Source organism: Pezoporus wallicus, unplaced genomic scaffold, assembly GCF_028554395.1.
Source record: "Pezoporus wallicus isolate ANWC-B61680 ecotype Strahan unplaced genomic scaffold, APGP_CSIRO_Pwel_v1 contig_3710, whole genome shotgun sequence".
Classification (NCBI taxonomy): Eukaryota; Metazoa; Chordata; class Aves; order Psittaciformes; family Psittacidae; genus Pezoporus; species Pezoporus wallicus.
Genome location: NW_026640315.1, coordinates 5,532,824 through 5,559,336, shown reverse-complemented (window position 1 = coordinate 5,559,336; position 26,513 = coordinate 5,532,824). Strand labels below are relative to the sequence as shown.

At 60.4% G+C, this 26,513-nt stretch overlaps 2 protein-coding genes across 2 annotated transcripts in view; one reads left to right on the top strand and one right to left on the bottom strand.

Moving 5' to 3' along the window:
- RPL38 (ribosomal protein L38) overlaps positions 1 to 26,513 on the bottom strand; it is a 280,018-nt gene that overhangs the window by 37,917 nt on the left and 215,588 nt on the right. The gene's annotated exons all lie outside the window — the stretch shown is intronic.
- Positions 7,069 to 26,513, top strand: part of SDK2 (sidekick cell adhesion molecule 2) — a 42,434-nt gene continuing 22,989 nt past the window's right edge. Inside the window, exons 1-2 of the mRNA XM_057418561.1 lie at positions 7,069 to 7,639; positions 24,191 to 24,350. Of these exons, the coding sequence (XP_057274544.1) occupies positions 7,561 to 7,639; positions 24,191 to 24,350 (239 nt within the window). The 5' untranslated portion in view covers positions 7,069 to 7,560. The remainder of the gene's footprint in view (positions 7,640 to 24,190; positions 24,351 to 26,513) is intronic.

Here is a 26,513-nt window from a genome sequence, read left to right as displayed (position 1 = left end):
GCTGCTTCCCCCTGCTCCAGTCCCCTCCCAGGCCTCTCCTCACGCAGCACCTATGAATATTTATACCACTGGGTGTGTGGTGAGAGCTTGGACACAATCAGGACATTGAATTCATTGCACGGGGACAGGCAGCGGGGGGCTGGAGGAGCGTTTCCAGCGCTGCGGTACCCATGACACCAGGGAGTGATGGTGGCAGAGGGTGACGGGCAGAGCCTGGTCCTCCCAGTCCTCCTGGTCCCTGGAGAGGATCAAGGGCACTTCCAGGACTTCCAAGATCTGGGCTGAAAAGGCATGGTGCAGCCTTCCTGCTATGCTGCTGGCTGTCAAGAGCAAGGCATGGAGGTTACCCACTACCGTGCATGGGAGCACGGTTGTGTTGCTGTTGCATTGCTGTTGTGTTGCTGTTGCATTGCTGTTGTGTTGCTGATGCATTGCTGTTGTGTTGCTGTTGCATTGCTGTACCACCACTGGACCACTTGCATCACATTACCCCCTCACTGCCCTCCCATTGGCACTGAGCATCCCTGCATCCCGCACAGCCTCAGGAGCACCCTGCTTTGTTAGGATGTCTCCCCACCAGCCATCCTCTGAGGCTGAGGGCCGCAGACATCCCTTATCCTGGTGGCTTTTCCTTGCTGCAGCAAAGCCCGGTCAAGGAGAGGACTCAGTGCAGGGGCTTGGCTGCTCCACATCACTCTGTGAATTGAGTCGGAAAGCCAAGGACTGCCCAATATATTGCTCTGCTCCTGGTACACCGTGTCCTGGTGACGTGGGAAGGGCAGGCACACGCCGGCTCCATCACAGCAGCGCAGGGCAACGTGTTCCCACCCCCTTTTATAAAAGGCAATGCTCCTGTAATAATGTAATAACCCGCTGTGCCTGTGTGGCTGAAAACTCATTTGTTTAATAGGCAGCAGTTTGGCTTTGTCATGTTCATTTAGTTTTTAATGACGCACAGTTGTGCCAATATTGATTTTAGCTTGTAGGGACTCAAAAAATTTACTATCTGGAATTATCTGAAATGTAGCTGCTCTATCCGGCCGTCAGGAATTCAGGCCTCTTCCTGCCTCACTCCACGCTGGTGGTGACGGCACAACCCAGTTGCGATGAGCTGGTGCCCATCTCACCCATGGCATCACTGAGATGCTCACCCTGAGCTCCCCCAGCCTCTGGGCATGGGGAAACTGAGGCACAAGGGATGGGTCTCCCAAGTCACCCTTTGTAGCGAGGCTGGGGCCAGGTCTCTCTGCCTGTGCTCCGTGAGGGGGTTTGGTGTGGGATGAGAGGTGCTGGTGAGCAGCGCCGCAGCACAGACCTGCCCCATCGCCGCGCTCTCAATGGGCTCCGCTGATTTCTCATGAGTCAGCAGCTCTCGTGCTCGGCACGGGGCGACAACCGACAGCAAATCCCATCGGCGGCCCCTGCTTCAGCGCCAGAACGCGGCAGGAACCAGCTGGAATCCATTTCCCGAGCGCCTCCGTGCTCCCCGGCTCTCGCTGGGATAGCACGGGGGGATGCTCGGGATGCAGTGCCCCCGGCGCTGTCCCCATCGCGCTGGAGCTCCGGTGGGGAATGGAGCAGATCCAGCTGGAGCAGTGAACACAGAGGGGCCTGGGCAGGGTCCCTCCCGCTGGGGTTCCCCACGATCCCATTCCTAACCTGTTTTGCCCTCAAGCACGAACTAATTCACTTTGAGGTTTTGCTGCTGTTGATGGGATTGATTGAGGAGCTGCAATCGCATCTCCCTGAAATGCCCCTGGGGCTCTGTGGGAGCACAAGCAAGGGAGTGAATGGCTGATGTTTGCGGGGGGACAAGCCCTGGCAGCCCCACCAAGCCGTGTATCCCCCTCCTTTGGTCACCATTGGCACCCACTGCCCTTTGCCAGTCCAGCAGCCCTGCAGCATCCAGCTCTGCCAGGCCGTGCTCGGTGTTATTCATTATACAAGTCAGAAAATACATTATTTACTATTTCCCCTATTATTGCACATTATTTATCACCTAATCCTGCAGTGATGAAAAGCAGAGCAGCACCTGAAGCACCCTGGGATGGACAGCCACTGCTGCGTGCCAGGATGGAGCAGAGACTGGGGCTGAGCACAGAGGGCACGGTGAGGTTGGGGTGTGTGGGGCCCATGGGGTGAGGACATGGGGGGCTGCCTCTTGCCACCCTGCTGATGGTCCTGGGGAGCAGCCAGACATTTGGGGGAAGCCATTGGGGCCAACGTGTGATGCAGCTCAGTGGGCACACAAGGATGGAGCCAGCAGCCCCCTGCCTCTGTTCCAGCCCCAGCATGGATCCAGGGATGGGGTTTCCCCCTTCCCTCAGTAACAATGAGGAAAACAAGGTCTGGGGGCTGCAGTTGCTCCCTGCATACACCTGGGGAGGGGGGGGGTAACCTGCAGGTGAATTAAATCTGGTGGCTGAATGCAGAGGAGTTAAATGAGCCTGAGCAGGCAGAGCTGGGGGAAGGCAGTGGTTGGGGGTTTTGTGCCGGTGCTTTGTGATGCTGATGAGCTTGGGGGTGCACAGCCCTGTGCTGGAGCCATCTGGGAAGTAGCAGGAGCGAGCTGGCCCTTTCCATGAGGGATGAGCCCCAGGCAGTGCCCATTGGCAACAGGTAAATGGACTTTGGGGCTTTTCTTTGTGATCTTCTGCTTGCTGGCGCCCTGAGTAATGGGGTGTGAGCAGTGCCTGGGGCTGCAGCGGGCACACATAGACCTGTCTGTGCTTCAGTGTGGTGATTGCAAAGGTTGGGGTGCATAAGTAGATGCGATGTGCTCTAAAAGAGTGAGCTGGTGTCTTCCAAAGTCCTTTCTGGTCTGCAGTGCTCAGCCCTTCTCTGAGCATCGGATGCTGGGGTACGTGGGGAGCTGGGTGTCAGGAATGTGCTTGTTGCAGTTGTTCCGGCCAAGGGAAGTGGAGCTGGGGGGCTCCTGGCACCCCCAGCCTGGCCCTGGCTGCTGTGTGGGGTTCAGCAGCGAGTTCCTTTACAGCCTCAGCTCCTGGAAGCGTGTGATGAAGTGAGAGTCTTGGATCAGCCCTTAGCAAAGCTGGCTGCTCCCCAGCTGCTGCACTGAGAAATGCTGGGGAAGGTGGCCTTTAAATGTTAAGAAATCACATTAAAGTGAGCCAGAACCTGCGCCTGAATTTTTAATCTGATTTAAAAGTCAGCCTTGAGGTCCGGGCTGGTGCTGCCGAGCTGATGCTTCCGTGCCGGTGGTCTTGGGCTGCAGAGCCAATGCTGAGCTCGCTGCCATGAAGCCCGCGGTTGCATCTTTACCCTGTCACATCACAGCAAACCCAGCCACCCCCGAGCCCCTTCCTGGGGGCTCCTGTTGGCTGCTCTCTCCGGCAGGAGAACAAGCAAGACTTGGCTTTGCAGGGAGGTGGCGGAGCTGCTGCGGGGCTCCCAGTCCTGTGGATGCAGCTTCGGGTTTGGTTTACATTTAGAGATGCTCCTGCTCTGGAATGCTGCATCCAGAAGCTGCTCTGGAGGGGGGGTTGTGGCAACCCTGGGAAGTTTCCGACCCTTCTCGGCTTGTTCCTAATCCGCTGCTCTCCAAAAGGAGCCAGATCCCGCTCGGCAATGGGACTGCTGTGACCGTTACTGGGAGATGCCATTGCTCTGCTCTCTGCCAGCTCCGAGCCCCTCAGCTCTGCAGCCCCAGCACTGAGCATGATCTCGTTCTGGGCTTGGAGAAAGATCCTAATTGGGCAGAGAAGCCTCAAGCAGCTGATGCTGGGAGAGTGCTCGGGGCTGGGAAGAGGAGCAGGAGGAGAGGGCTCTCTCCTGTTGCTATTCCTTTTCTCGCTATTATTTTTGAAGACATCAAATATTTAAGATGCTTCTGTTCTGCGCTGGTTCGGAGGCTCCTTGCGCAGCATCCAAGGGCAGCGTGGAGCTGTTTGATGCCCTTCAAGGGGAGGCACCTTCAGTCCTGCTGGAAACGGAGCATTTGCCTGCTTGTGCCCCTGCCTGGGGCTGCAGAAGTGGCCTCAGGGCCCAGGGGTGTGCGATGGCTGCACCTCATCCTGCACCATGGCTCTGCTGGGGAGAAGGGACCTGTCCTAAACCCAGGTTTAAAGAGAGGAGTTAACATCGCTCATGGCCTGCAGCATTACCCTGAATTAACTCTTCCAGGAGAGCAGATTCTTCTGGAGAGATTAAAAAGCCACTTCCAATCTTCATTACAAACAGAAGTCTTGGGGAGCTGGGCTGCAGCCAGTCAATTATCCTCACCATCAGACGTGTGCAGTTCATTGCAAATCTGGATAGGTCTGGCTTCAGCTTCTGCTTATGGGAGCTTGTTATACCCCTGTCTGAGGCTGCGGAGCCTCTATTATCCAGTTCCTCTTCCTTGTGCCGGTGCTGACAGCCTGTGGTTACCTCTGTCTCCCCTCCCCTTTGATAGCAGAGAAGGCCCGGGCTCCTGGAGTTTGTCTCTCACAGGCAATGCTTCCAACCTTGCTTCTCCTTGCACTTCCCAGAGCAGGGAGCTCGGAGGTGGCAGGATGCTCCCCATGGGATGCTGCTCTCGTGCTTAAAGCACAGCGATGCTAAGAGTCAGTGCCTCGTCCAAAGAAGATGAGGGATGCTGAGGCTGGATGAAGGAAGCTCTTGGCTGTTGTCCTGCAGCCTTTGGATAAGGCTGACGGTCCCTGAAGCGCCTGACATCCCAGCAGAGACTTTTCCATTTCAAACAAAGCCTTGATCTTTTTTTGGAGCTGGCCTTGGTTTCAGACAAGAGTTTTTAATTCGAGCCCAGCGCCGCGTTTTGGGTTTGACTTTGATGCGCCCTCTTCAAGCGGGAGGTAAAATCACAGCTTTCAACTCCGCAAATAGCCCCGAGGCGGGTTCCTGCTGCCTGCGGGGCCTGCGGTGGCGGTGCCAGGCCAACCCCTCATTAGCTGAGGTCTCCAGCAGCAGCCAGTGGATGTGCTGCTGCTGGGATCAGGGGTTTCCAGAGGAGCTCAAAACCCCCATGAGCACTTGGAGACCTGCACATCTTCACCCCCTCCAGAAGAGTCTTGGAGAGGCAAGAGTCGCACGACGTGGCTCTAAGCTGGTCCACGTGTCGTGATTCCCAGTGTAATTACAAGTGATGCTGCCCCAAATTGTGGCTTAGAAGTTGGGATTCTCAATAAGGATCAGGCCAAAACTCTTGGGCGATGGAGAGATGCCCTGCATGGGGGTGACCCAGCAGCACAGCCTCCCACCCAGGCATTGCTGGCATGTCCTCAGTGTCACCAGAGCCCCCTGCCCTCTGTGTTCCCTGTGCCAGCTCTCTGCTTTTCCACCCACTCCTGGAAAGAGCTGGGCTGTTGCCTGCTGAAACTTGCTCCTGCTTGGATGGATTTGGGCACATGAGCTGGTATGGAGCAGGCAGGGCTGTGCTGTTGGGGCTGGGAGGGAGGATGTGCTCTGGTGGGAGCATGGCTGCGAGATCAAAACTCAACCAGTCTGCCCGGGTGACTGTGGGGAGCCAGGTACCTGTGCAAGTGGGTAATAAATGGCTTGCACCTTGGCAAGATTAATTGCAATAACTATAAATCAGTGCAGGCACCAGGGGCAGACACGATTTATGGCCCCAGAGACAGGAATTCCTGTTCTTTATGGAACAAAGCCCTGATCCCGCAGGGGCCCTGGAGCCTGCTGAGCATTATCGTGGCTGCAGCACGTGTTGGTGCCTGGGGAGCAGGGTCGGAGCCCACCACAGCGGGGTGAAGCAGCCCCTCTCCCTGCTTGTTCCAGCCCACACTGGGGAACACCTCCTGGAGAGGCGAGGCAGGATTGCAGCCTCCCACAGCACATCGATCCCCGTCAGCTCGGTTGCGATGCCAGCCACGGAGCTGAGTAATGCTGGGGTGGGCAAGCTCTGGGTTATTGTTCGGTCTCTCTTCAAGAGGTCCATGGGAAATTTGGCAGTAGCTCTCCAAATAAGCAATGTGCACATGAGCATTGTCCCCCACCAAGGACTGCGCACGGTTTACACACGGGTGCCTCTAATACAGTGGAAATGCACACCGGGGCTGGGGCACTAACATGCACAGTGGTATCGATGCTGGTGGGGAGTGCTCCCTCCTCTCTGCCCTGATTTGACCTGGCGGTGCTGGGCCTGGCTTCAGGCTAATCTGCTCATGCTTTTATTTCACCCTGATCCTTGTAGGTGCCTTGGCTCAGCAGTATGTGTGCTCAGAGGCTGATCCAGCACTCAGGATAGCTATTTCCTTCTGTGCAGATGGTGTAGGTCCTCGGGTGTTAATGCTCAGTAGCAGCCGTGACTGAGCCACTCTCCCCTACAGTACAGCAAGGTACTGTAATAGCGTAAAACACAGACATCTTCAAAAGATGTGCATTTAAGGCCTGATCCTGTTGGGAGATTTGGGCTTCAGGAATTGCAGGATTGGGCCTGTGGGGTGCTATGTTATCTGGGAGGTGTTGCTGGCTCCTCTCTAGGGGTAGAGCTTATATTTTTCGAGACCCCGAAAATACTTGCTTTGATGATCTTGTGTCGAGTTTGCTCATCTCCTCGGGGCCAGGCTGTGTCCCCTTCCCAAGGACCCGGTGATGATGCTCTGGGTGCTGTCAGAGGGGCTGGGACGTCGGGAGAGGAGAAAGCTGCGGGGAGGGGGAGCTGCTGCTCACACTACCGGGGAGGGGGGGACGGGGGGACACGACCCGACCCTCCCGCTCCGCACGAACCGGGGGTGGGGAGACGCGCCCGCCGCTCCCGCTCCCCCCGCACCTCCGTGCGCGCCCGGCCGCTGCCGCTGGGTAGCGCTCGGAGCCGCGCCGTCTCCCCGCCTCCCCGGCTCGGGCTGCCCCCGGCTCCGCCGAGCCCCGCCGCCGTCGCTCACTCCGCCGCCGCACCGGAGCAGCAGCAGCAGCAGCCGGGGCCGGAGCGCCGAGAGGGGTCGGCGCGGCGCCGCCAGGCCGCCCTCCGAGCATCGCCGGCGGCTCCGAGCGGGTCCCCGCGCCGCTGCCCAGCGCAGCCGCACTTTTCCCGGGGGATCCGCTGGTGCCGGGGCGCAACGAGGGGAGACCTCCCCCAGCCCCCTCATCCGTCGGCCGGAGCCGCCGAGGCGGGGATGTCCCCAGACAGGAGCTGAGCGCTGGGGAGGGGCCGCCCCCCCCCGGACCCCAAACTTTTCGGCCCCTGCGGTTTGCTCGGCTCCGGGAGCAGCCGCGGTGCCCGCAGGGGCCGGGGGCTCGGAGCCCTGCGCTTCCCGGCCCCTTCCCTGACGCGGGGCGTAGCGCTCAGGGAGGAGCTCGGCCGCCGGCCCCGCTCCAGATCTGGGGGTCCCGGCTGCGCGCGTTCCCCAGGGACGTTGCACACGGTGGGGAGCTGCCTGCGGAGCCCCGCTGCGCCCCGCCTGGAGCCTTTCACCCCGCCGTGCTCCCCCCCGCCCCGGGCAGCTCTGCTGCGGGGGTCCCTGCGCCGGAGCCCGGAGGACGCCCCAGTGCCCGGCCCGCAGCGGGGCTGGAGCCGCCGCCGCCGCCGACCCCCCGGATTATAAAGTCGGGGAAGTTCCCCCCCCGCCCCGGCTCGGTGGAGCCATGGCCCGGCTCGGGAGCTGGGAGCTGCTGTGCTTCGTGGTGCTCGCCCTGCCCGGACCCCCGGGAGCCGGCGCCCAAGGTAAGGGGATACTGGGGGAAAGCGGGGGGGGGGAATCCTCCAGCCCCGGCTTTGGGCGCTGGAGATGGAACGCGGAGGATTGCGGGGGTCCCAGCGCCGCTCCCTCCCTGCCGGGTCTGGGAATCTTTGTGCCAGCCGGCGGACGTGTGCGTGGAGTGGGGCAGCCCCCGAGCTCCTGCTGTTGTGGGGGGGCAGCATCCATGGTGTTGGAGAAGCGCCCCCGGTGCCAAGCGCAGCCCCATGTCCGGGAGGGCTCGGCGGGGATGAGCAGCGCGGTTCTGCCTCCTCATCTCCTCCCCTGCCCCAAAACTGCCCCCGGACTGGAGATGGGGGCTGAATGCTGCTCGGAGCATGGGGTAGGACCGCCCTGGACCGCTTTCGGGAGGCTGAGCATCCCCGGGGGATGGCGAGGGGTGAAGGCACGCATCTCACCCCCTCCGGGAGAACCCCCGTTACACCGCAAGACGTGGGGTGCAAGTCTGGGGAGCTCCCGAGGAGCAGCTCTTGTCCTGGTGTTGTTCCCATCGACCTTCAGCTGCCTGCTCAGACGGGGCTGGGGCTGCAGGGGTCTGAGCCCTGAGCCCCCGGGGTGCCTGGGGGTCCCTGAGCACCCAACTGCCCTTTAGTGAGGCGGTACCGCCGGGCAGGGTGAGCCCTCGCTGCTCCCCACTCCAGGGCTCTGCCGCGGTTCAGCCTGGTTTTAGCTGCTCCTCTACCCGAGGGGGATGCAGAAACACTTTGTGGCCCTTTGGGGTGTAGCCGGGGTTCCAAGGTGCTGGGAGGACCCTGGGGTCCCGTCCCCTCCCCAGCAGCGAGGCTCCCCTTGGGGCTGCAGCGCGGCTGCCTCCATCCCTGCCGCTCGGACCAGGCGGATCCAGGCTGTGAAATGTGGGGGGCAGCGCCGGGGGTCCTCACCCACGACATTTCTTGCCCTTGTTTGCGGCAGCGAGCGGAGCCAGGAGTCCCCGTGCGCTCCCGTCCTCCCGCTCCCCCTGAGCCTCCCCCAGCACTGCTATAATTTCTCAGTAATTAAGTTCAGAACATAACATCTAAAGCGGCAGTACATTATCCGGGCAGGCCCTGTGTGGGGAGCTCTGAAGGTCTCTTTGATTGATTCACTCCCTTGCTGAGTTTCTCTTCTCCCGGCTGGCGGGTCCTCTGTGGTCCGTTTGTTCCCTGCCGGCGGGACGGGCTCCTGCTGGGGACCAATCTCCTTGCCCTTCTCTATGGGGCGGATGCCGTGGGGCTGTGCGCGCTGCAGCCCTTTGGAGAGGTGGCGATGGGGTTTTGCTCCGCTCTCCTGGCGCAGGAGCCCGGCTTTGCCGCGTGTGTCACGTCCTCGCGGGCGGTGTGACATTGCTCGGTGCCCGTCACCGTGGCGGGTGGCAGCCACGGGCACAGGGAGCGTTGCCAAAGCCTGGCACGTGCCCGCCTTCCCTGCCCGCATTCAGGGTCACCTCCCTGAGGTGCTGCTGGAGCGCTGGGATGAGGCAGACGGAGCAGGCAGGATGCTCGGGTTCGGGCTCAGCCCCATTGCTGTGGGGCAGGCAGGGCAGCCCCGCATGGGCATCCCTGCAGGGCTGGCGGCGAGGGGCGGACGCAGGCAGCGCTTTGTGCCGGTGGGATCGATTCAGGCAGCCAAAGAAAATGGGATCGATAGGGAAGGGGAGGAGGAGGAGATGGCGGGAGACCTCTGCGGCCTGGGCACAGGATGAGACACTTTAATACCTGCAGTTGGTAAAACAAAGGCCTCTGGTCGCCTGGGAATGAGGGGATGGAGGTTTAATTACAGCCCGTCTGCGCTGTGTAATTATTAATTACCCCCGGCAAAAAATAACTTATTGATTAGGGGCCTGGCGCTAATTGCTCGGAGCCAAACGCGGGGCTCATCAGTGAGCGGGAGCTGTGTCGCAGTGCGACCTATGCCAGTGCCACGGACCCCACCACTGGGGTCCCAGCCCCCTTTCTCCCCGCTTCTGGCAGGCTTTGTGCCCTCCGGGGATGTGGTTCTCACCCCCTCGGTGTTAGGGGCGCAGCCTGGGAGCCCCCTATGCTGTCACAGCACCTCTAATGGGATTGAGGAGCCTGTAGCCAGTCCCAGGAGGGATTTGGGAGGCTTAAGGTTCCAGGAGGGATTTGGGGCAGGGGCCTGAGATGGGCAGCTTCCACCAAAGAGGCTTATTAGAGGCTGGAGCGGGGGAGTGCCAGCATCTCCTGGTACCCACATTGTGTACGGAGGGAGCTGAGCCCCTGCCCACTCCCGAGGATGGGATGCCGGTGTCAGGCTCATGCCAGGCTGTCATTGAAGGATGCTGGCAGTGCCCTCTGTGCCGGCGGCAGCAGGGAAGGGCAGAGCATGGGTTTCTCCTGGCTGGCCCCCCTCTTCCCCACAAGTGCAGCCATCACGTTAGGCCTGGTGCAAAGCTCCGGCTCAGGAAGCAAAGTGGCTTTTAGGGGAGAGGAAGGGAAGATTAAAATTTGATGCTGCTTTGGAAGCCATTAGTGACCAGGCTCAGCCGTGCGATGTTGATGACTTGATAACCACCAGGGGAGGGGGATCCAGTCCGTGTCCCCCTGCCCCATCGCTGCGCCGGTCCCCAAAGGTTTGGGGTGCCAGGGATCCAAGCCACGGCAGTGCTTGTGTATGGCACCGTGCCCATGGGCTGGGAGCTGGCTCCATGGGGCAGAGCAGACAGGATGAGGGGTGCCAGGAGGGGCTATGGGCTCCTACCCACCTCCGCTGCCCAGAGTGCTGGCCAGGGGGGCAATGTCAAATGATGCCCATCCTTTAGTGATGGGGAATGGGCTGCGGTGGCATTTCTGCTCATGGCAGCAAATGAAGGAGCTGAAGGAGAGGAAAAGGAGGAGGCAGGTTTGAGAACCTGGGGAAACACTGATAATTAAAGCTGGGAGGAGGAGGGGTGCATCGCTGCGTGATGAGGGGTGACCCTGCCTTTACCTTGGCAGGACATCATGGACCATGTCCTTGTTGCCAGCCGGTGCCTGGAGCTGATCCCCCGTGTGGCTGGTTCCTGCCTGGGGACGAGCTCCGGGCACAGCACACATTACTGTAGGCCCTACACAAACTGGCTGGAGGTGCATTGTTAGTGGGTTGTGTGTCGCAGGGTGACAAATGGCCAGTGCCAGGCCAGTGATAAATCTGGTGCTGTCAGAGGTGATGTGATCGTGCTAACGAAGGAAGGGCGAGCGGAGCCCCTGGGCTGTGCCGGGGCGGGTGGCTGTGGGGCTGCGCTGGTGCCATGCATCCCTTGTTCCCTTGGGTCTTCCAAAGCTCCCGCAGGGATCCAGTGCCATATGGGGCTGGGATGGCTCAGGTGTAGGTGCTGGGAGCAAAGGGGTGTCCTGGGAGCTGCTTCAAATGCAGGGAGCCTTGCATGGAGCTGCTGGAGAGGATGCAGGACCGGGGTGAGAGATGTGGTGGTGACACTGGGACATACCCCATTCTCATTGCTTCTACTGTGCTTTGGGGTTCCCCCCCCTCTGCATCCCCATGGAGGTGGGTCTGGACTCGGGGTGTGTTCCTGCCATCCTGTTCCAGCAGGCAGGAATGTGCTGGCAGCAGCTCCCTGCCTTGCTGGTCCCCCTTGGCATCCCTCACACCCCGGGCACGCTGGCAATGCTGCCGGCATGGGCACTGCCCCAAGCACCCCTCTGTGGGGCTGGGCACCGGCTGTCGAGGTTGTGTCCCCTTGGCTCTCAGGGATGCTTTAGGGGATTCCATCCCCTTGGCTCCCAGAGATGCTTTTTGGGGGATTCCATCCCCTTGGCTTCCAGGGATGCCTTAGGGGGATTCCATCCCCTTGTTCTCAGGGATGCTTTAGGGGGATTCCATCCCCTTGGCTCCCAAAGATCTTTGAGGGGTCCATCCCCTGGTTCCCAGGGACGCTTTGGGGGTGCATCCCACACTCTGCTCCCCGTGATTCCTCATCTTCCCATCATCTCCTCTGCCTGACGCCGACCACCTGCCTGTGCTGGGGGGAGGCAGCGGCCCCCCCTTGCCCCAGCCCTGCAGGGTGCAGGAATGCCTGGCCTGGAAAGCCATACCGGGCTCGGGTTGCCTGGGAACTGGGAAACCTGATCCCTGGGAACGGGGCGGAGGGCAGGGGACATTCCTGGGCTGCAGCTGGTCCCCAGCCCCCTTTGTCTCCCCTCAGCCCTCGGCCCCCTCAGCAATGGGGTCTTGGGGAGCGGGGGGCTCTGGGCCTCATGCAAGGAGCATCCCTGGGGACGCTGTGACCGGCAGCTGCTGCCCGCTCTGCGCTGTCACCTCCCTGCATGGATCAGTGTCACCTCGTGGGCTGGAGAAGGCCTTGGGCACTGGGACCAGCTGCCACGGATGCCAGCAGCTGGGCATCCCGTCCGGCATTAGGGACCAGGGATGGCACGGTGGCAATTCCAGGAATGCTGGGTCCCCCCATGCCGAACCCACCCTCCCTCCTACCAACATCCCTTGTCCCCATCATCCACCTCAGTGGCAGCTCCTCAGCATTCCAAGAACTCTCCCTTTTATCCATAGGAAGCCAAGGGGGAAACTGAGGCACGGGCGGAGGTGGCAGTGGGTGCAGTGGGACGGGGACCATGGCACGGTTCTGGTTGCATCCTGCTGCCATAGGGCGGCTCTATCGGCTCCCATCCATCGCTGCCGGCCCCCCGGATGTGCCGAGGCCCCTGGTGAAGGGGAACCTTGATGGCTTTGACCATTAGCAGCAAGGAGCCGCGGAGCTAATTTTAGCTGCAATCATTAATTGCTTTTGCACCGCTGGGTGAGGCGACAGCCTCGAGTCCTCGCCGGTAACCTTGAGCCCTGCTGGCTGCCCGCAGCGGCAGCGCCGGGGCCAGGGTGGGTTTATCCATGGGAATGCTGGGCTCTGGAGGGCTTTACCCAGGATACCGGGGTCTGTGCATGAGGCCGGCAGGGACTGGGGTGCCTGGAAGGGTTCTGCTACCCCTGGCTTGCAAGGAGGGGTGTCCCTTGTGCCCCCAAGGCCCGCGTCCGCAGGGCTGGGGTGCATTTGCCAGGATGCTGGAGGAGCTTGGCCCTCTGTCCCTGTTCCATGGGGCCATCTCTTCCCAGCACTTCCCGGTTCACTGGCTGTGAGCCGCAGCTGGGTGAGGACATGGAGCTGAATCTAGGGCATGGACTGGGCATTAACTGGGGTTTTATTGGGTCATTTCTGCTCCTTATCGCTGCCAGGAGCCTGTGTCTCCCCATGGGGAGCAATCGAGTGCGGGGCTGTGCAAGCAGCTGAACCCAGGGCTCAGCGTGGTGGGATGCTCAGTGCTTCCTCTCCTCCTCTTCCTCCTTCTGGGTTTGGAGCACAAAGTCAGGCTGAGAGCGTGGGGGAAGTTTGCATGGATCCAGCATCCCTATTTCCAAGCATCCCACGATGGTCCGGCTGGAGATGTGCCGGGGAGGGAGCTGGATGCGGACATGCTGCCGGATCCTGGCCCGGCGTGGCGCCGGGATAGATGGATGGATGGAGGGGGCTGGGGTGCGGCGGACACAATAGCTCTGGTTTCAGCAACCCGCCTCCTGCATGCCTGAAAAACAGCTGATGGCCATGAAGGGGGATGAAATGGGATTAGCTGCTGTTTCCAATGGGAGCGTGTCCTGCTGAGCCGGACAATGCGCCCGCTGTGCCCCTGCTTCATGCCTTGGCCCTGGCTCCCTGGGTCTGTCAGGTCCCCGGTGCTTCAGGTTTGGGTGCACAGGCTCCTCAGGGTGCTTGCAGGAGGCTGGAGACCATGGGGCAGGATGGGGACTTCTCACCCCACAACAGCATCGAATGGGTCCCAGGGGACCTCGCACATCCCATGCTGGGGTGGCAGCAGTCTGGGGCTGTGCTGGGTGCCCGGTTTGAAGCAACACATCTGAACCAGAGGTGTGAGGAGCTCTGTGGGGTGGGTGCCGGGGTTTGGGGCACGATGGAGCCCATCACCATGCGTCGGGGCGGGCGCCACGTGCAGCCCCAGCTGCAGCGCTGCGGCTCCAGTGAGCTGGAGTGAGCGGATGTTGGTTTTGATAATGAGTTCTCGATGCATTCACAAACTAATAAAATCAGCTCATTAGGGTGGGATGGTTAATTCAGAGCTCTGCCCTTGGGAGAAGCCTCCGCGCCGGGAAGCGCCCTGCCTGTGCGCATGGGGTACGTGGGGAGGAAGGTGATGGGTGCCTTCATCTCGCCGCGTCCCTTGCTTGCAGGGTGGGATGCAGGGTTGGAAGGGCAGCGGCAGGGAGCTGAGCTGTGCAGTGGAGGGTGGAAACAAGGCATGTGCTGGGAGCAGGGCAATGAGCTGCGGAGCGCTTCACCTGCGGCGCTGGCGGAGTCGCGCTCGCTTGGCTTCTCCCCATCAGCTTCACATCAGGCTGGGCAGCAGCGCTGGCTTTCCCGCTGGAATCGCTGGCCCGGAGTCACGGCGGCGGCTGGAAAAGCCCCTCTGGCTGGGACAGCCACAAGTGTGGAAACAAGCAGTGATGAGTTCGCTTCCTTGCCCTGGAAAATCAGTGCATGGCTTGGGGGGGGGATTGGCAGGCTGTGAGTTATTCCTGTCCCCCATCTGCAAAACGGAGTGTCTGGGAAGGAAAAGCTTTGGAAAAGCCTATTTCCAAGGAAAACTCATGTTCGCCGTCATGCTGCAGCTATTTATGTTCCAAGTGAGCAATGCAATGACTAATTAATCCTTAGGAAAGAGGATGTCTGGGCTCCTCCCCAGTACATCAGTGGGTGCGCGGTGCCCACAGGCTCGGGAGGATGGGGGGAAACCAGCGCTGCCGTCCCGCTGGGCACGGGGCCGGGGGGACCTGGCAAAGGGTTTTCCATCCCGCGGGGCTGGAGCCTCCGTTGCGTCAGCGCCATGGGAAAGGCTCAGTGGGGTTTGTCTGTGGTTTCTGCCTCCTGTTTTTCTTTCCCCACTGCCTTACTGAGATTCCTGCGGCGAGGATGGAAAGCGGCTGCTTGTGTGTGTGTGTGTGTGTGTCTGTATGTGCTGAGCATCCTGTGAGGGTGGAGGATGCAGAAGGGACGGATGCCCCTTGCAGAGCTGACACCCCAGGCCCTGTTGAGGCTCCCTTAGAGCAGGTCTGGTTCTGGCTTTGCTTTCCCACCCCTCCTCAGCCTCAGTGGCCACAGTAGTCCAGGGCTGTGATTTCCTCCCAGGAACACCTGGAGGATACACTCAATGTGCTCCACGGGGCTAAATCCAGCCCAGAACCGTGTTGTGCCACATTGGGCTCATGTGGCATCCATCCCACCCAGCACTGTGGTGACACTGGATGGGGGTCCCGGGCTGTGGGGGACCCTCACTTTGCTTGGCTGCTGGCATGGAGCCTGTTGTTGCCAAATCCTCATGTAGAAGCTCCATTCCTGTCTGCAAAGCCTTTGGGAATGGGACTGGGAAAGGCCCTTCCACCCCTCCAAGGCTCTGGGGAAGGGGATGTGCGTTCCTCCTCTCTCCTGCCTGGAATGCTGGTGGCTGTGGTGGGTCTGGAGACGGTGTCTGTGCCTCCATCCCCTCCTCACTGTTTTGGAGTCTCCTGGGGAAGTCAGCAGCAGGATCTGGCCCCTCTAATGGTGTTGTGTCACTCGCTGGGTGCCCATGACTCACAGCAGTGACCCAGATAACGGCAGAGCTGTGGAATCGAGGGGTCAGGAGGATTTGTGGCATCATCACAAGGAGTTTGCTGGGGAAGGAGTTTTGCCTGGAGCCTGTTAAACATTCCCAGCTTGGGATAGGGCTGTGCCCTGCATGAGGACGTGCTCAGCATCACGGGGCTGGACTGGGAGGGCTCCTGTCCCCCCCCAGGGAGCATCCCTGCATGGCTCCTTTGCTGTGGGTCCCTTGCAGCTCCGTGCTGGGGTCTGTGCCTTCAGGACCAGCTTTGGGGATGCTTATGGGCCGCATGGTCCTTCAGAGCACAAAGCTCTGCCTGTTGCCCATGGGCTGGGAGCACAGAACGCTGCTCTGTGTGTGTGTGTGTGTGTGTCTGCGCCCGTGCCGGGCTTCCCGGGATGGGAATGTTGTTCTTTCCAGGCAGGATGTGCGCGGCGCTGGGTGTGCAGGGCAGGCAGGGACGCGCAGGCACACAGCCCTGCTCTGTTCACAGCCGCCCGGCTCAATGAGACGCTGTTCCCTGGCCAGGGCTGGGGCCTCTCCCTTGGCTCCGGGACCATCTCAAGCTGTACCTGGCCCATGGCAGCACCGTGGTGCACCCAGGATAGGTCCCCAGTGCTGCAAGGGCTGAGGGCTGAGGTCCTTGAGGTGTGGGTGATGCTGGCACTGCTCTGGCTTTGGTGCACTGGGGCATTCCCCAGGTTCGGGATGCTCTGATGGCTGGGGACATGAGTGATGTTTAGTGAAGGGATTCAGGATGTGACCATGATGGGAAGTGGGATCATCTCTGCTGGGAAAAGGGAGGTCCTGAGCATGCACCATGATGCTGAGCTCCATATCCCTGTTGCACCCCCCTTGTCCTGGGGGAGCCGTGCTCATCCTTACATGTGCCCCATCCCTGGGGGGGGGTTCAGCCGGGCCTGGCGAGGCCCCCGGCTCAGCCAACAGCCCACTGAGCCCTGGGAGAGCCCCCGCTGCTGAAGAGGAGCTTGTTATGGAGCCATCCTGCTTTTAATTAACAAATTAAAATCCTAGTTAACAATCCAGCCCCAGGGCTGTTGGAGGCTGGGAGAAGCCGGAGCGTTTGTTATGGAAACAGCAGTTAATTAACAAATAAATAACTGGGGGCCTGGAGACAGATGTGGGAGGAGGAAGGGGAGATGGCAGCGCGGTCCCACTGGTGGGAAGCAGTGCTGGAGAAAGGTGTCCATCCATCCCTCCATCCATCCCTCCCTCCCTCCCTCCATCCATCCATTCATCCCTCCCTCCATCCCTCCCTCCCTCCCTCCCTCCCTCCCTCCCTCCCTCCCTCCATCCATCCCTCCCTCCATCCATCCATCCCTCCATCCATCCATCCCTCCCTCCATCCATCCCTCCCTCCCTCCATCCCTCCCTCCATCCCTCCCTCCATCCCTCCCTCCATCCCTCCCTCCATCCATCCCTCCCTCCATCCCTCCATCCATCCATCCATCCATCCATCCCTCCATCTGCCTGTCCTGCGGGCTGCCATGGCCCTGGTGGGGTAGTGATAATCCTGATGGGTGCAGGGGGCTGTGCCATAGATCTGGCCATGTGTAGTGCTAGATGCACCTTGGTTTTGGGGCTCCTGGGCTCTGCCTATCACTGCTGGCTCCGGAAATCACACCCACTGCCTGTTCCTAGACCCCGAGGCTGGGAAGCACCGAGATGGATGAAGTGTGACACTGACAAAGCTGCTATGCAGTCTGCAGGTGACACCAATGCTGCGCTGGGGACCGGGTGGGGAAGGTGAGGGGCATCAACTGCTGGATCCCCTGCGTCCTGTGATTGCTGCTGTCCCCATTGGAGTCTCTTTTACCCTGGGCTGGGTTTGTGCAGGGGATTTAGGTGCTGTGACCATGGCTGTGGTCAGTTTGTATTAACCACAGGGCTGTCACAGAGAGCCCCGAGCTGGTGCTGCTGCGGTGGGGATTGCCTATGGTGGGGCCGTGCAGGGGTTTGGGGTCACCGTGCTGCTCCCCAGTGCAGTGTCCCCCCGTCACTGCCAGCACTGAGGGCAGGGGTGGCTGCAGGGACAAACACAGGGACATGACCCCTGCAGGGGTCTGGAGGGGTGAGGAGGTGGCAGAGCCCCCGTCCCTCCCGCAGCTTCCCCTTCCCAAAGGCTCCCCTTGAGAAGCCAGCGCTGCCGGCATCACACGGGCAGGAGCCGGGCTCTGCTGAGCAGCTCCTCCAGCGCCGCATCCCGCTCAGCCTCCCCCCTACTCCGGTGAACGCACCCCTGCAATCCGATTAGGGCAAGTAGGGAACCCCACATCGCCTACGAGGGAGGCCGCTCCTCCTCCAGAGCCGTGCCGGGTCCAGCCTGGCTCCGGCTCCCCTCCTGTGCCAGATCCCTCCATCGCCCGCATTAGGATGTCCCCTCCAGGCACCCTAACGTGGGTGATGTGCTCCCTTGCTGGGAGCTGGCCCCATGTCCCAAGGGCTCCCCATCCACCACAATGACCTTTTTCCTGTGCAAGGGAATAGCTAAAGCAATGGCACAGAGATGCTGATGGAGATAAGGTGCCCCGTTCCACCTTGTGTCTGTGGCTGGGCAGGAGCTGTTGCCTGAGCTGAAGGACCGGGGTGCCCTTGTCTGGCTGCTCATGCCCCTTCTCCGTGGCAGAGCTGCAGCTCCTCATGCTGTGAGCAGTCTGTGGGCTCAGCGTGAGGCATCGGAGCAGAGAAGAATGCGTCTCAGCAGCAAGGTCGTGCAGGGTATGTGCTGGTGGCAGATGCTGGAGGGAGCCTCTCGCTGCTCCATCCTGCTCCTGCTTTCCCTCTCCAAGGGCTGCACTGGTGCCCAGTTCAAGAATGGACGGAGGGATGCAGCCTCTGTGAGATGCTCCTGCACCCTCCGAGTGCAGCCCTGCTCCAACCTGCTGATGGCTCGGGGCTGCGGCCCCTCTTCAGTGCAACAAAGCTGATTTTATTCCTGTGATCTCAGTGGGAGTGGGGCCGAGCGAGGGAGGCTCTTCAGGCTGCTCTGCCTCCCTTAAAACCCCTCTTAGCTCTGCTCTGCGATTGCTTTACGAGAAGCAGCTGCTTTTCGGCATCGCTTCTTGCTGCAGCTCCCATCATCTCCCCACTGCTCAGGGCTTGGGCTGTGGTGCTGCTGGAGGGATGGAGCTGAAGCCCCTCGTGCCTTTCTTGGACTATTTTGGAAGGCAAGAAAATCACAGCTAACACAGGGCTTTTCCAAGCAGCAAAGGAGAGGGCTTCAATTATCAGCCCCAGTGTGGAGAAGCAGCATCTCTGGGGCACTGTTTTTGGGCCCCCCTCTGTCCCAGCTCACGTTTGCTGCCTGGGAACACCATGGGAATGGGGAACTGCTGCAGTTAGGGCTGGAGGGGATGTTTTGGGTCGAGGTCTGCTGCAGCCCGGTCAGGCTCTTGGGGATTAAGCAGGGCTGTAACCAGACAAATGGGGATGTGCTTTGGGGTAGAATTGCCCTGGATATGTGGGTCCTCATCATCATCCTGGTGCGGCTCCTGCCCTTGGGAAAGGGCACTGCTCGGGGTGGGTGGGAAGGCACTGTGTGGATGGAAAGAAGGAAAACTTGGTGGGACAGGGATGGGGAGCCAGGCTGGGGCCCACGCTACAGGGACCAGAGGGAGGATGCTCTCCAGAGTGCACCATGAGCTTACAGGTCCAAGAGCATCCCTTTCAGCTGCTCCCCCGCCCCGAGCTGTGCCATGGCCTGCTGCCTCCCCATGGCAAGAGCATTTCCCCCATTGCTCTCACATCCTTGTGCCACCGGCGAGCACCGAACCCCCCGGCTCAGGCTGTGCCCTCTGCATAATGCAGGAGGCGAGAGCCCTCCGTGGGGGCTGCAGATAAACGTGGTAAATGGCTGAGAAATGGAGCGTGTCTGTTAGGAGCCACCTCGGCCGTTGTCAGCGCCGGTTCCTCTGCTGCCCATAGCCCCGGCTGCTGCCGGCCCGGCACCGGCACCCGCACCCGTGTGGATGGGAGCAGGAGCCCATCGGAGCATTGGAAATTGCATTTCACGGCCGGGCGGGCTGGGATACCAACCCCAGCGCCGGGCGCTCCGAGAGGAGATAAGATTTGATTAAGGAGCCCGCTATTAATTTATGGCGAGTACACTCTGGATAGTGGAGAGGTTGCTTTTAATTAATAGCCAGGAGGAGAGTTTGAAAGCTCTCTTGGTCTCAGTGGGGGGAGAAGGGGAGGGAGGGGAAAGGCAGGGGAGGAAGGGAACAAAGTAAGTTGTGAGGATTAATGGACACAGCTGCAATTATAAGTCTTGTTCTTAGTGGAATGAAAAATAACTGCATCAGAAGATGCGCCATGGGGGGGGGGGGGGTGTGCAGGGAGGCCTGGCTGAGCCACAGGGCTGAGATGGGCAGGATGGTGCTGGGTGCCTTTGGAACTGCTCTGTGTGCCCGTGAGGGGGGCACCCCATAGCCACCAGGCCAGCTTTGGGGGGGGGGAGTGGGGGTACAAGGAATGGCTGGGATGTCCCTGTACTCCTGGGCCTGCCCTTTCCACTGGGATCAGGACCGAGGGCTGATGCTGGGATGGATATTGATGGGTTCAGTGATATGGATGGGCTGGGGAGGATGGAGCCATCCTGCCCCACTGCTGGTGCTGTGTGAGCCCCAGAGGCTGCAGTGTGTGGCTGGGGCTGGAGCTCCCCTGCCTGCCCCTTCCCCATGGCACTGCCTGCTCAGGTGTTAGGAGGGTGAATGGGGCTCGCTAAGGATGCTCGCCCCATCTCATCCCTGTGCCTTGTCACCCCCAGACACCCGGTCCCCACTCGGCAGCACGCTGTGCTCCGCAGCTCCCAGGGAGCATTCAGGGTTTCAATCCGGTGTTTGCTGTTTGTTAAGGGGATGAAGCCTCGTCTCAGGGATGCTGATGGCTCTGGCACTGAGCACTGCTAATCCCCAGCTCCGGCGGGGACCGTGGTGGGGACACCAGGAGCACCGGGAGCCGTGGCCTCGGTGCCCGCCCGGTGACTTTACCAACAGCCACTGAAATATTGATGCCTCCCAACCACACGCTTGCATCCGGCCAGCAGGAAACGTAACTTAGCCAAGGGATGGCTCCTGGGGCAGCAGCGCAGACCCTGCCCAGGTCCGTGGCCATGGGGGCCACCCAGCCAAGGTGGCCATGGAGGGGCCAGGGGTTGTCCCCAGGGCCAGGATCTCTCATTGCTTTCCCCCTGGCTGTGACCCCACTGGGTTGCTCGGGGACGTCTCGATCCCCCATAGGTGCTGTGGTGATTGTTAACCCCTGCCATGCCAGGACAGGTCCCCGGGATGGGCAGCGGGTGCCGGGGAACGGTGCCGCGAGCCTGTTACACAGATGGATAATAAAACCGGGGGAAAATTACCCTCTTATTGAAACGTGTTTTCGGAATCAAACAATTATTCTGGTAATTGAAAAAATGTGTCCTTAAATTAAATGCACTGGCTCCTATTAAAATTTTAGTGGATTTCTTCTCTTATTCTTCCCCCCCCCCCACCTCCCCTCCCTCCCTGCCTGCGCTGGCGGCTCCAGGCTGGTAATTATAGCGCGGGTTTCGCTTTCTCTTTATTGTTTTTTAATCTCCTCGTGCTGCGCGGCGCCCGCGATCGTCTGATGCAGCAGAGATTTCACTTCATCGCCCCACGCTGGGGGGGGCCAGGGCGCTCAGTGGGGAGGGGAGCGGTGGATGTCAGCCCCTGTCCATAAGGGGCATAGAACCATGGAATGGTTTGGGTTGGAAGAGAGCTTAAAGCTCCTCCAGCTCCAACCCCTGCCACGGGCAGGGACCCCTTCCATAGAGCAGCTTGCTCCAAGCCCCTGTGTCCAACCTGGCCTTGAGCACTGCCAGGGATGGGGCAGCCACAGCTTCTCTGGGCACCCTGTGCCAGCGCCTCAGCACCCTCACAGGGAAGAGCTTCTGCCTAAGAAGTCTCCCCTCTGGCAGGTTAAAACCATTCCCCTTGGCCTGTCCCTGCAGGCCCTTGTCCAAAGCCCCTCTCCAGGTTTCCTGCAGCCCCTTCAAGCGCTGGAAGACTTTTATAAGAACCTGGGTGTCCCATGAGCTGCTGGTCCCTTGTGGCCGGCTGGGGGGACCCGTCTCATGCCCCATCCCCACCTTCTCTTTGCTCACTGGGGTTTGCTGAGCACAAGGAAGGGGGGTCTCACCCTCCTTCTCCCCACCAGCAGCTGCACGGAGCACCCTGCCCTGGGCAGGCACTCCAGGATTCCTCTGGGCTTAAACCGTCCCGTCCCTTCCCATCAAGAGGGATTTGAAGCCTGGAGAGGGGGGCTTAGCTCCTGGCTCGCCCATTACGCCCAGGCATTAGGATCCATTACTGCTCTTTAGGCACAGCCAGGGCCCCTGCTCTAAATCCACATCCCCTCCCCTCACTAATGCTCCGGGCTCAGACCCAGCTCTATGTAAATAAAGTGCAGGGACAAAGATTGTGATCCCATTAGGCAGGATTAGTGCCTTGTGAGGGCCTGGCATTAAAATGTCACCGGTGGTGGAGGGAGAGAGCCGGGGTCATCCCCGTTCCCGTCCCCCGTCCCTAGTGCCAGCTTTTGGCATCCTATGGCTCCCATCCATCCCTGCCTGCAGCTCAGCTCCGGGTGCCGGCAGGATGGGGAGGGAGTGGTTTGGTGGCACCTATTCCATGGAGGGGGCTGTGCCGGGCTGGCCTGGCCTGGCATGGCATGGCATGGCATGGCACAGCACCCGACCCATGGCCTCGGGAGCTCAGCACCATCCCGTGCCAGCGGCAGATGTGCGGATGTTCCCGGGGCCGCCCCTCGCTGCTGCCTTTGCGAAGTGATGAATTCCTGCACCAACTAATTAGCCTCTAATGAGCCAGTGGAGAGTAAACAGGCACAGCAGATGGGGGAGAGGAGGAATTAGCAGTAATGACCCTTGGGTTGTGTGGGGGGAAGCGGTGTCACACAAGGGGAGAGCTCCCACTGCCCCCAGGACCTGTGGGATCGTGGCCTCTGTCCGTGCTGGCTCTGCAGTGGGCAGTGAGGTGATGGGCGATGAGGTGATGGGCACCCCTGCGCACCCTGGATTCGCTGGAGCCATGCCCCATGTTGCTACCGGGATGATGGCACGGAAAAGTCCCCCTGGCATACTGGGAGCAGAGCTGAGATGCTGCATGGCATCAAATAGAGGGAAACTGAGGCACGGAAGGCTGGAGCTCGGTGCCACCTTCACCCTCGCAAGGGACACCCGGTGCACCCGGGACCCCCTGCCCTACCTGGGGTGGTTTTGGCTTTCCCAAGGGATTGGAGGAGCCGGTTGTGGGGGGATGGAGGAGGCTGCAATGCTCTTCACGATCAATGGTGGAATTAGGAGCTGCCTCTCCTGCTCGGTGCCGTTCTTCACCCCTTAATGCAGAACAGATGGCTCGGGTGCTTCAAAGCGAGATGAGCCTGAGCTGCTTACAGCCAAATTAGGATGCGTGCAAACGGCCTGCGGCCCGGGGGAAGGTGCTCCAGGAGCATCCTGCATCCCAAATCCATCCCAAACGCATCCCAAATGCATCCCTAAGCGCTCGGAGCTGGGATCAGTGGGGGGAAGCCACTGGAGCACTCGGCCCAGGATGCTGAGCCCTGTGGTTTGTGGTGGGGCTCACGCAGAGGTGACCATCACCAGAGCCTGGGCATCAGCCTGGTTTTGCTGCATGGATGCATTGCCTGCATCTCGCCCTGCCTGGTCCATGCCTCATCTACTGGTTTCATGCCTGTGTTCAGCCTTGGAGCTGACGTTCGGCTTTGCCATGGCCTCAACTGGGTGCTGCAATAATCCCACATCTCCAGGCTGGCGTGGGTGAAGCTCTGGCATTGCAGGTCAAGCTCCTGCCACGGCGTGGTAGGGACACGTGTCCACACGTGTAGAGGTTGACGCACAGCATGCACGGGCACTGAGCCCCTTGACTGCATTGAGAGGTGCCTCAGTGCCCCAGGCCAGCCTGGATCCAGTGCAGGGGCAATGGGATCAGGGCTGCCTGCACCAGCCAGTGCTGCTGAAGGTCAGAGAGGAGCATTCATTTAAGGAGCTCTCTGCTGCTCCTTCCCTGCCTCATGACTCGCCTGGCATTTACCATCCCCATGCCCACCCTGGGGACACGCAGCAGGGTGGATGTGAATCAAACAGGCATCTCCACATGGATGCAGCAATTGGCACCCCAGGGTGGGCAATAGGAGAGGACAGGGACCCGCAGGGCAGCTCTGGTGCTGTCTCTGAGCCCCTGTGGCAGTGGGACACCAGCACAGGCTGAGCCCATGGGCACTGCTTTGCTGGGAGCTCAGGGTGTGGAGAGCTGCGGCAGGAATTCAGCTCGCACACAAGAGAGCAAAGCCCTGCCCCAAAGAAAAAACCCAAAGCCGTGATTGAAAGCACACTTGAAAGCTGCTGGGGAATATGAATGTGTCTTTGAAGTAAAAGGGCTTCCATTTGTTAAGCAGAAAATGGAGCTGTGTGTTTCGATTTATAGTTTTACTTAGCAAATAAAACAGGAGAGGAGTAAGTGTTTATGTGCCGCTCCGCTCCCAGCCCCTCCACCCTCTTCACCCCCCAAGTTAAAAGCTCAGTGCTTCTGAAGCACTACAAAGGCAGCCGGGAATAAAGCAAAGCAAGCGGCTTAGATAAACCCTAGATGGGCTTAAGCCCTGGTCGACAGGCTTGGGAAATGGCTCAGGGCAGGCAAGTGGCCAGTGGGGAGGCCTGGCTGGGACAGAGGGATGGGGATGGGGCCACCAGCATCCCCTGCCTGCGTGCCCGTGTGCTGCTGGGTTCTGGTTATGATGAAGTGAATGGGGCTGGCAGGTTGTGGGGTTGGCGGGTTGTGGGGCTGGCAGGTTGTGGGTCCTCACCCATGTCTCTCACCCCTCTCCCTCCTCTCTCTGCAGACGATGTCTCCCCATACTTTAAGACGGAGCCGGTGCGGAGCCAGGTCCATCTGGAGGGGAACCGCCTGGTCCTGACCTGCATGGCCGAGGGCAGTTGGCCCCTCGAGTTCAAGTGGCTGCACAACAGCCAGGAGCTGACCAAGTTCTCCTTGGAGTACCGGTGAGTCCCATCACAGCCTGAGCATCCGGGACCCATCCTGCCCGGTGCACCGCTCCCTGCTGGGGGACACTGTGGGCATCACCGGTCCCCCCTGCGAGGGGATGCTGTGCTGGGGATACAGCCGTTAGCATTGCCAGGAGCTGCCTCCTCTGTTTGGAGAGCAAACAAGTGGATTTAAGCAGGTCAACATCGGGGAGGAGGCGTTTGAACAAGGGGATTAACACCGGGCTGCAGCTCACTGCTGGCTCCTGGCTCCCCGAGCTCACTCCAGCCCAGGGATGGAGCAGGAAAGGGCAGCACAGGAGATCACCCTGGTCTGGGACATCCAGCCCCATGTGGTGACTGATCCTGATGGCCCCACATCACAGCCTGCTTGGAGCTTGCTTCTAAGTGAAGCCGGGTACCTCTGGTCATCTCCTGTGCCTGTGTGTGTCATCCTCTGTTTTAATCAATAATTCAGCCCGAGACAAGCAGTTCCCCATTTAAAGGCATTGAATCCAAAGGCTTCGTGTTGCTGTAGCAACGCTGGGCTGCTCCGGGATGCCGGGAATGCAGACAATGTGGCTGGTGATATTCCCTCCCCATCATCCTGCACCGTGCTGGGTGCTGGGTGCCCTCCCCAGCGCGGTGCTGTGCTGGGTGCTGCAGCATCCTTGGGGACCATGGGGCTGTTCCTCACTCAGCCGTGGTGGCTGCAGCTCTGTGGGGTCCCCAGGCTTGGTGCTGGGTGCCCCATGGCACGGGTCCCTTGTCCCTAACCCCAACGTTGAAGATCAGAGACCTGTTGAGCCCCACGGTACCCACAGCTCACACCTGTCAGGAGCCGCGTTGGCTGCAGTGGGAACAATGCAATGTGTCAGCTCTTGAAGGGGGTTGTGGGGACAGTGGTGACATTGGGGGGACACAGAGCCCATGCAGGGCCTCCCACAGGCAGCTGCACAGTGCTGGGGCTGAGCCACACACTCCAAGCAGGATTAGGGTGTCAGGACCCTGACCCTGGGCTCTGCCCCACCTTGGAGCAGGTTGGGGTGCTTGGGGGGCCCCTCCAAACACAGAACTGGTTTGGACCCCCCAGAACTGGGGACTCCTGGGTCTGCTCCGTGCCTCGGTTTACCCTTCTGTAGGAAAGGTGCCTGCTCAGGGATGCACAGCAGCCCTGGAGCCCCGCATCCCCGCATCCCTGCATCCCCGCATCCCGGCGCCAAGGTGACTCCCTGCCCAACGAGCCCCCGGCCCCCGCCTCCCGCTCCCGCATCCAGCCAGAAAGGATTAAGGATGGAAACGAGCAAACAAACAAACACATGAGGAGAACCCAAACAAACCCAGGCGCAGCTAATGAAGCAAACAGCCTGGATGCAAATCGCTGCCTGCCTTCAACCCGTCCTCGCCGTGCCGAGGACACAACCTGCCAGCAGCAGCTCCCCTCTGCCTGTCCCCGCGTCTCCGCAGGGATTTCGTGTGTCGAGATGAGGGTTGGGACGTCGGGCTCGGGATTGAGGGTGAAGCACCGAAGTGAGTGATGCTGGGCAGGAGTGGAATTTGAATAGAGCTGTCGGTGGCGCGGAGCCAGCCCGCTCACGCACGGGGAGGAGTAATTAAAACTTAACGGGTTTAGAAACGGAGTAATCCTGGGAGAGGGGAGGGATGCTGCCGATGGACGGAGAGGCTCAGGGATGCGGCTGGCCGCGCAGGGGCCGGGGATGGCTGCGGCTGCATCAGTAGTGTGGGTGAGCCCATATCGGGGATGGATTGTACCCCCCGGCATCTCCCCATGCCAGGGACAGGAGGGACCTCCCCTGTATCCTTGCTGCGCCCATGACAGGATGCATTGTCCTTTGCAGCAGGGCCCTGTGCTGCAGGGGGAACGTGTCCCAGCCTTAGAGTCACAGAATCACGGATAGAATCAACCAGGTTGGAAATGACCTTTAAGATCAAGTCCAACCCAGGGCTGCCGCGATCACTCTCATCTACATGTTCTGTGGCATCAAGCGTGCCAAGCATTTCCACCCTCAGCATCCTCACTGCTCCTCCCCACATCTCTCCCATAGCCGGGAATCCCCCCGGCACCACCAGCTGCTCTCACCCTTGTGCATTGCACCCCTTTTCTAGGGGCTGCGGCTCCCCATGAGCCACCCCGGTTCCTCCCGGTCCGATGGCCCTGGA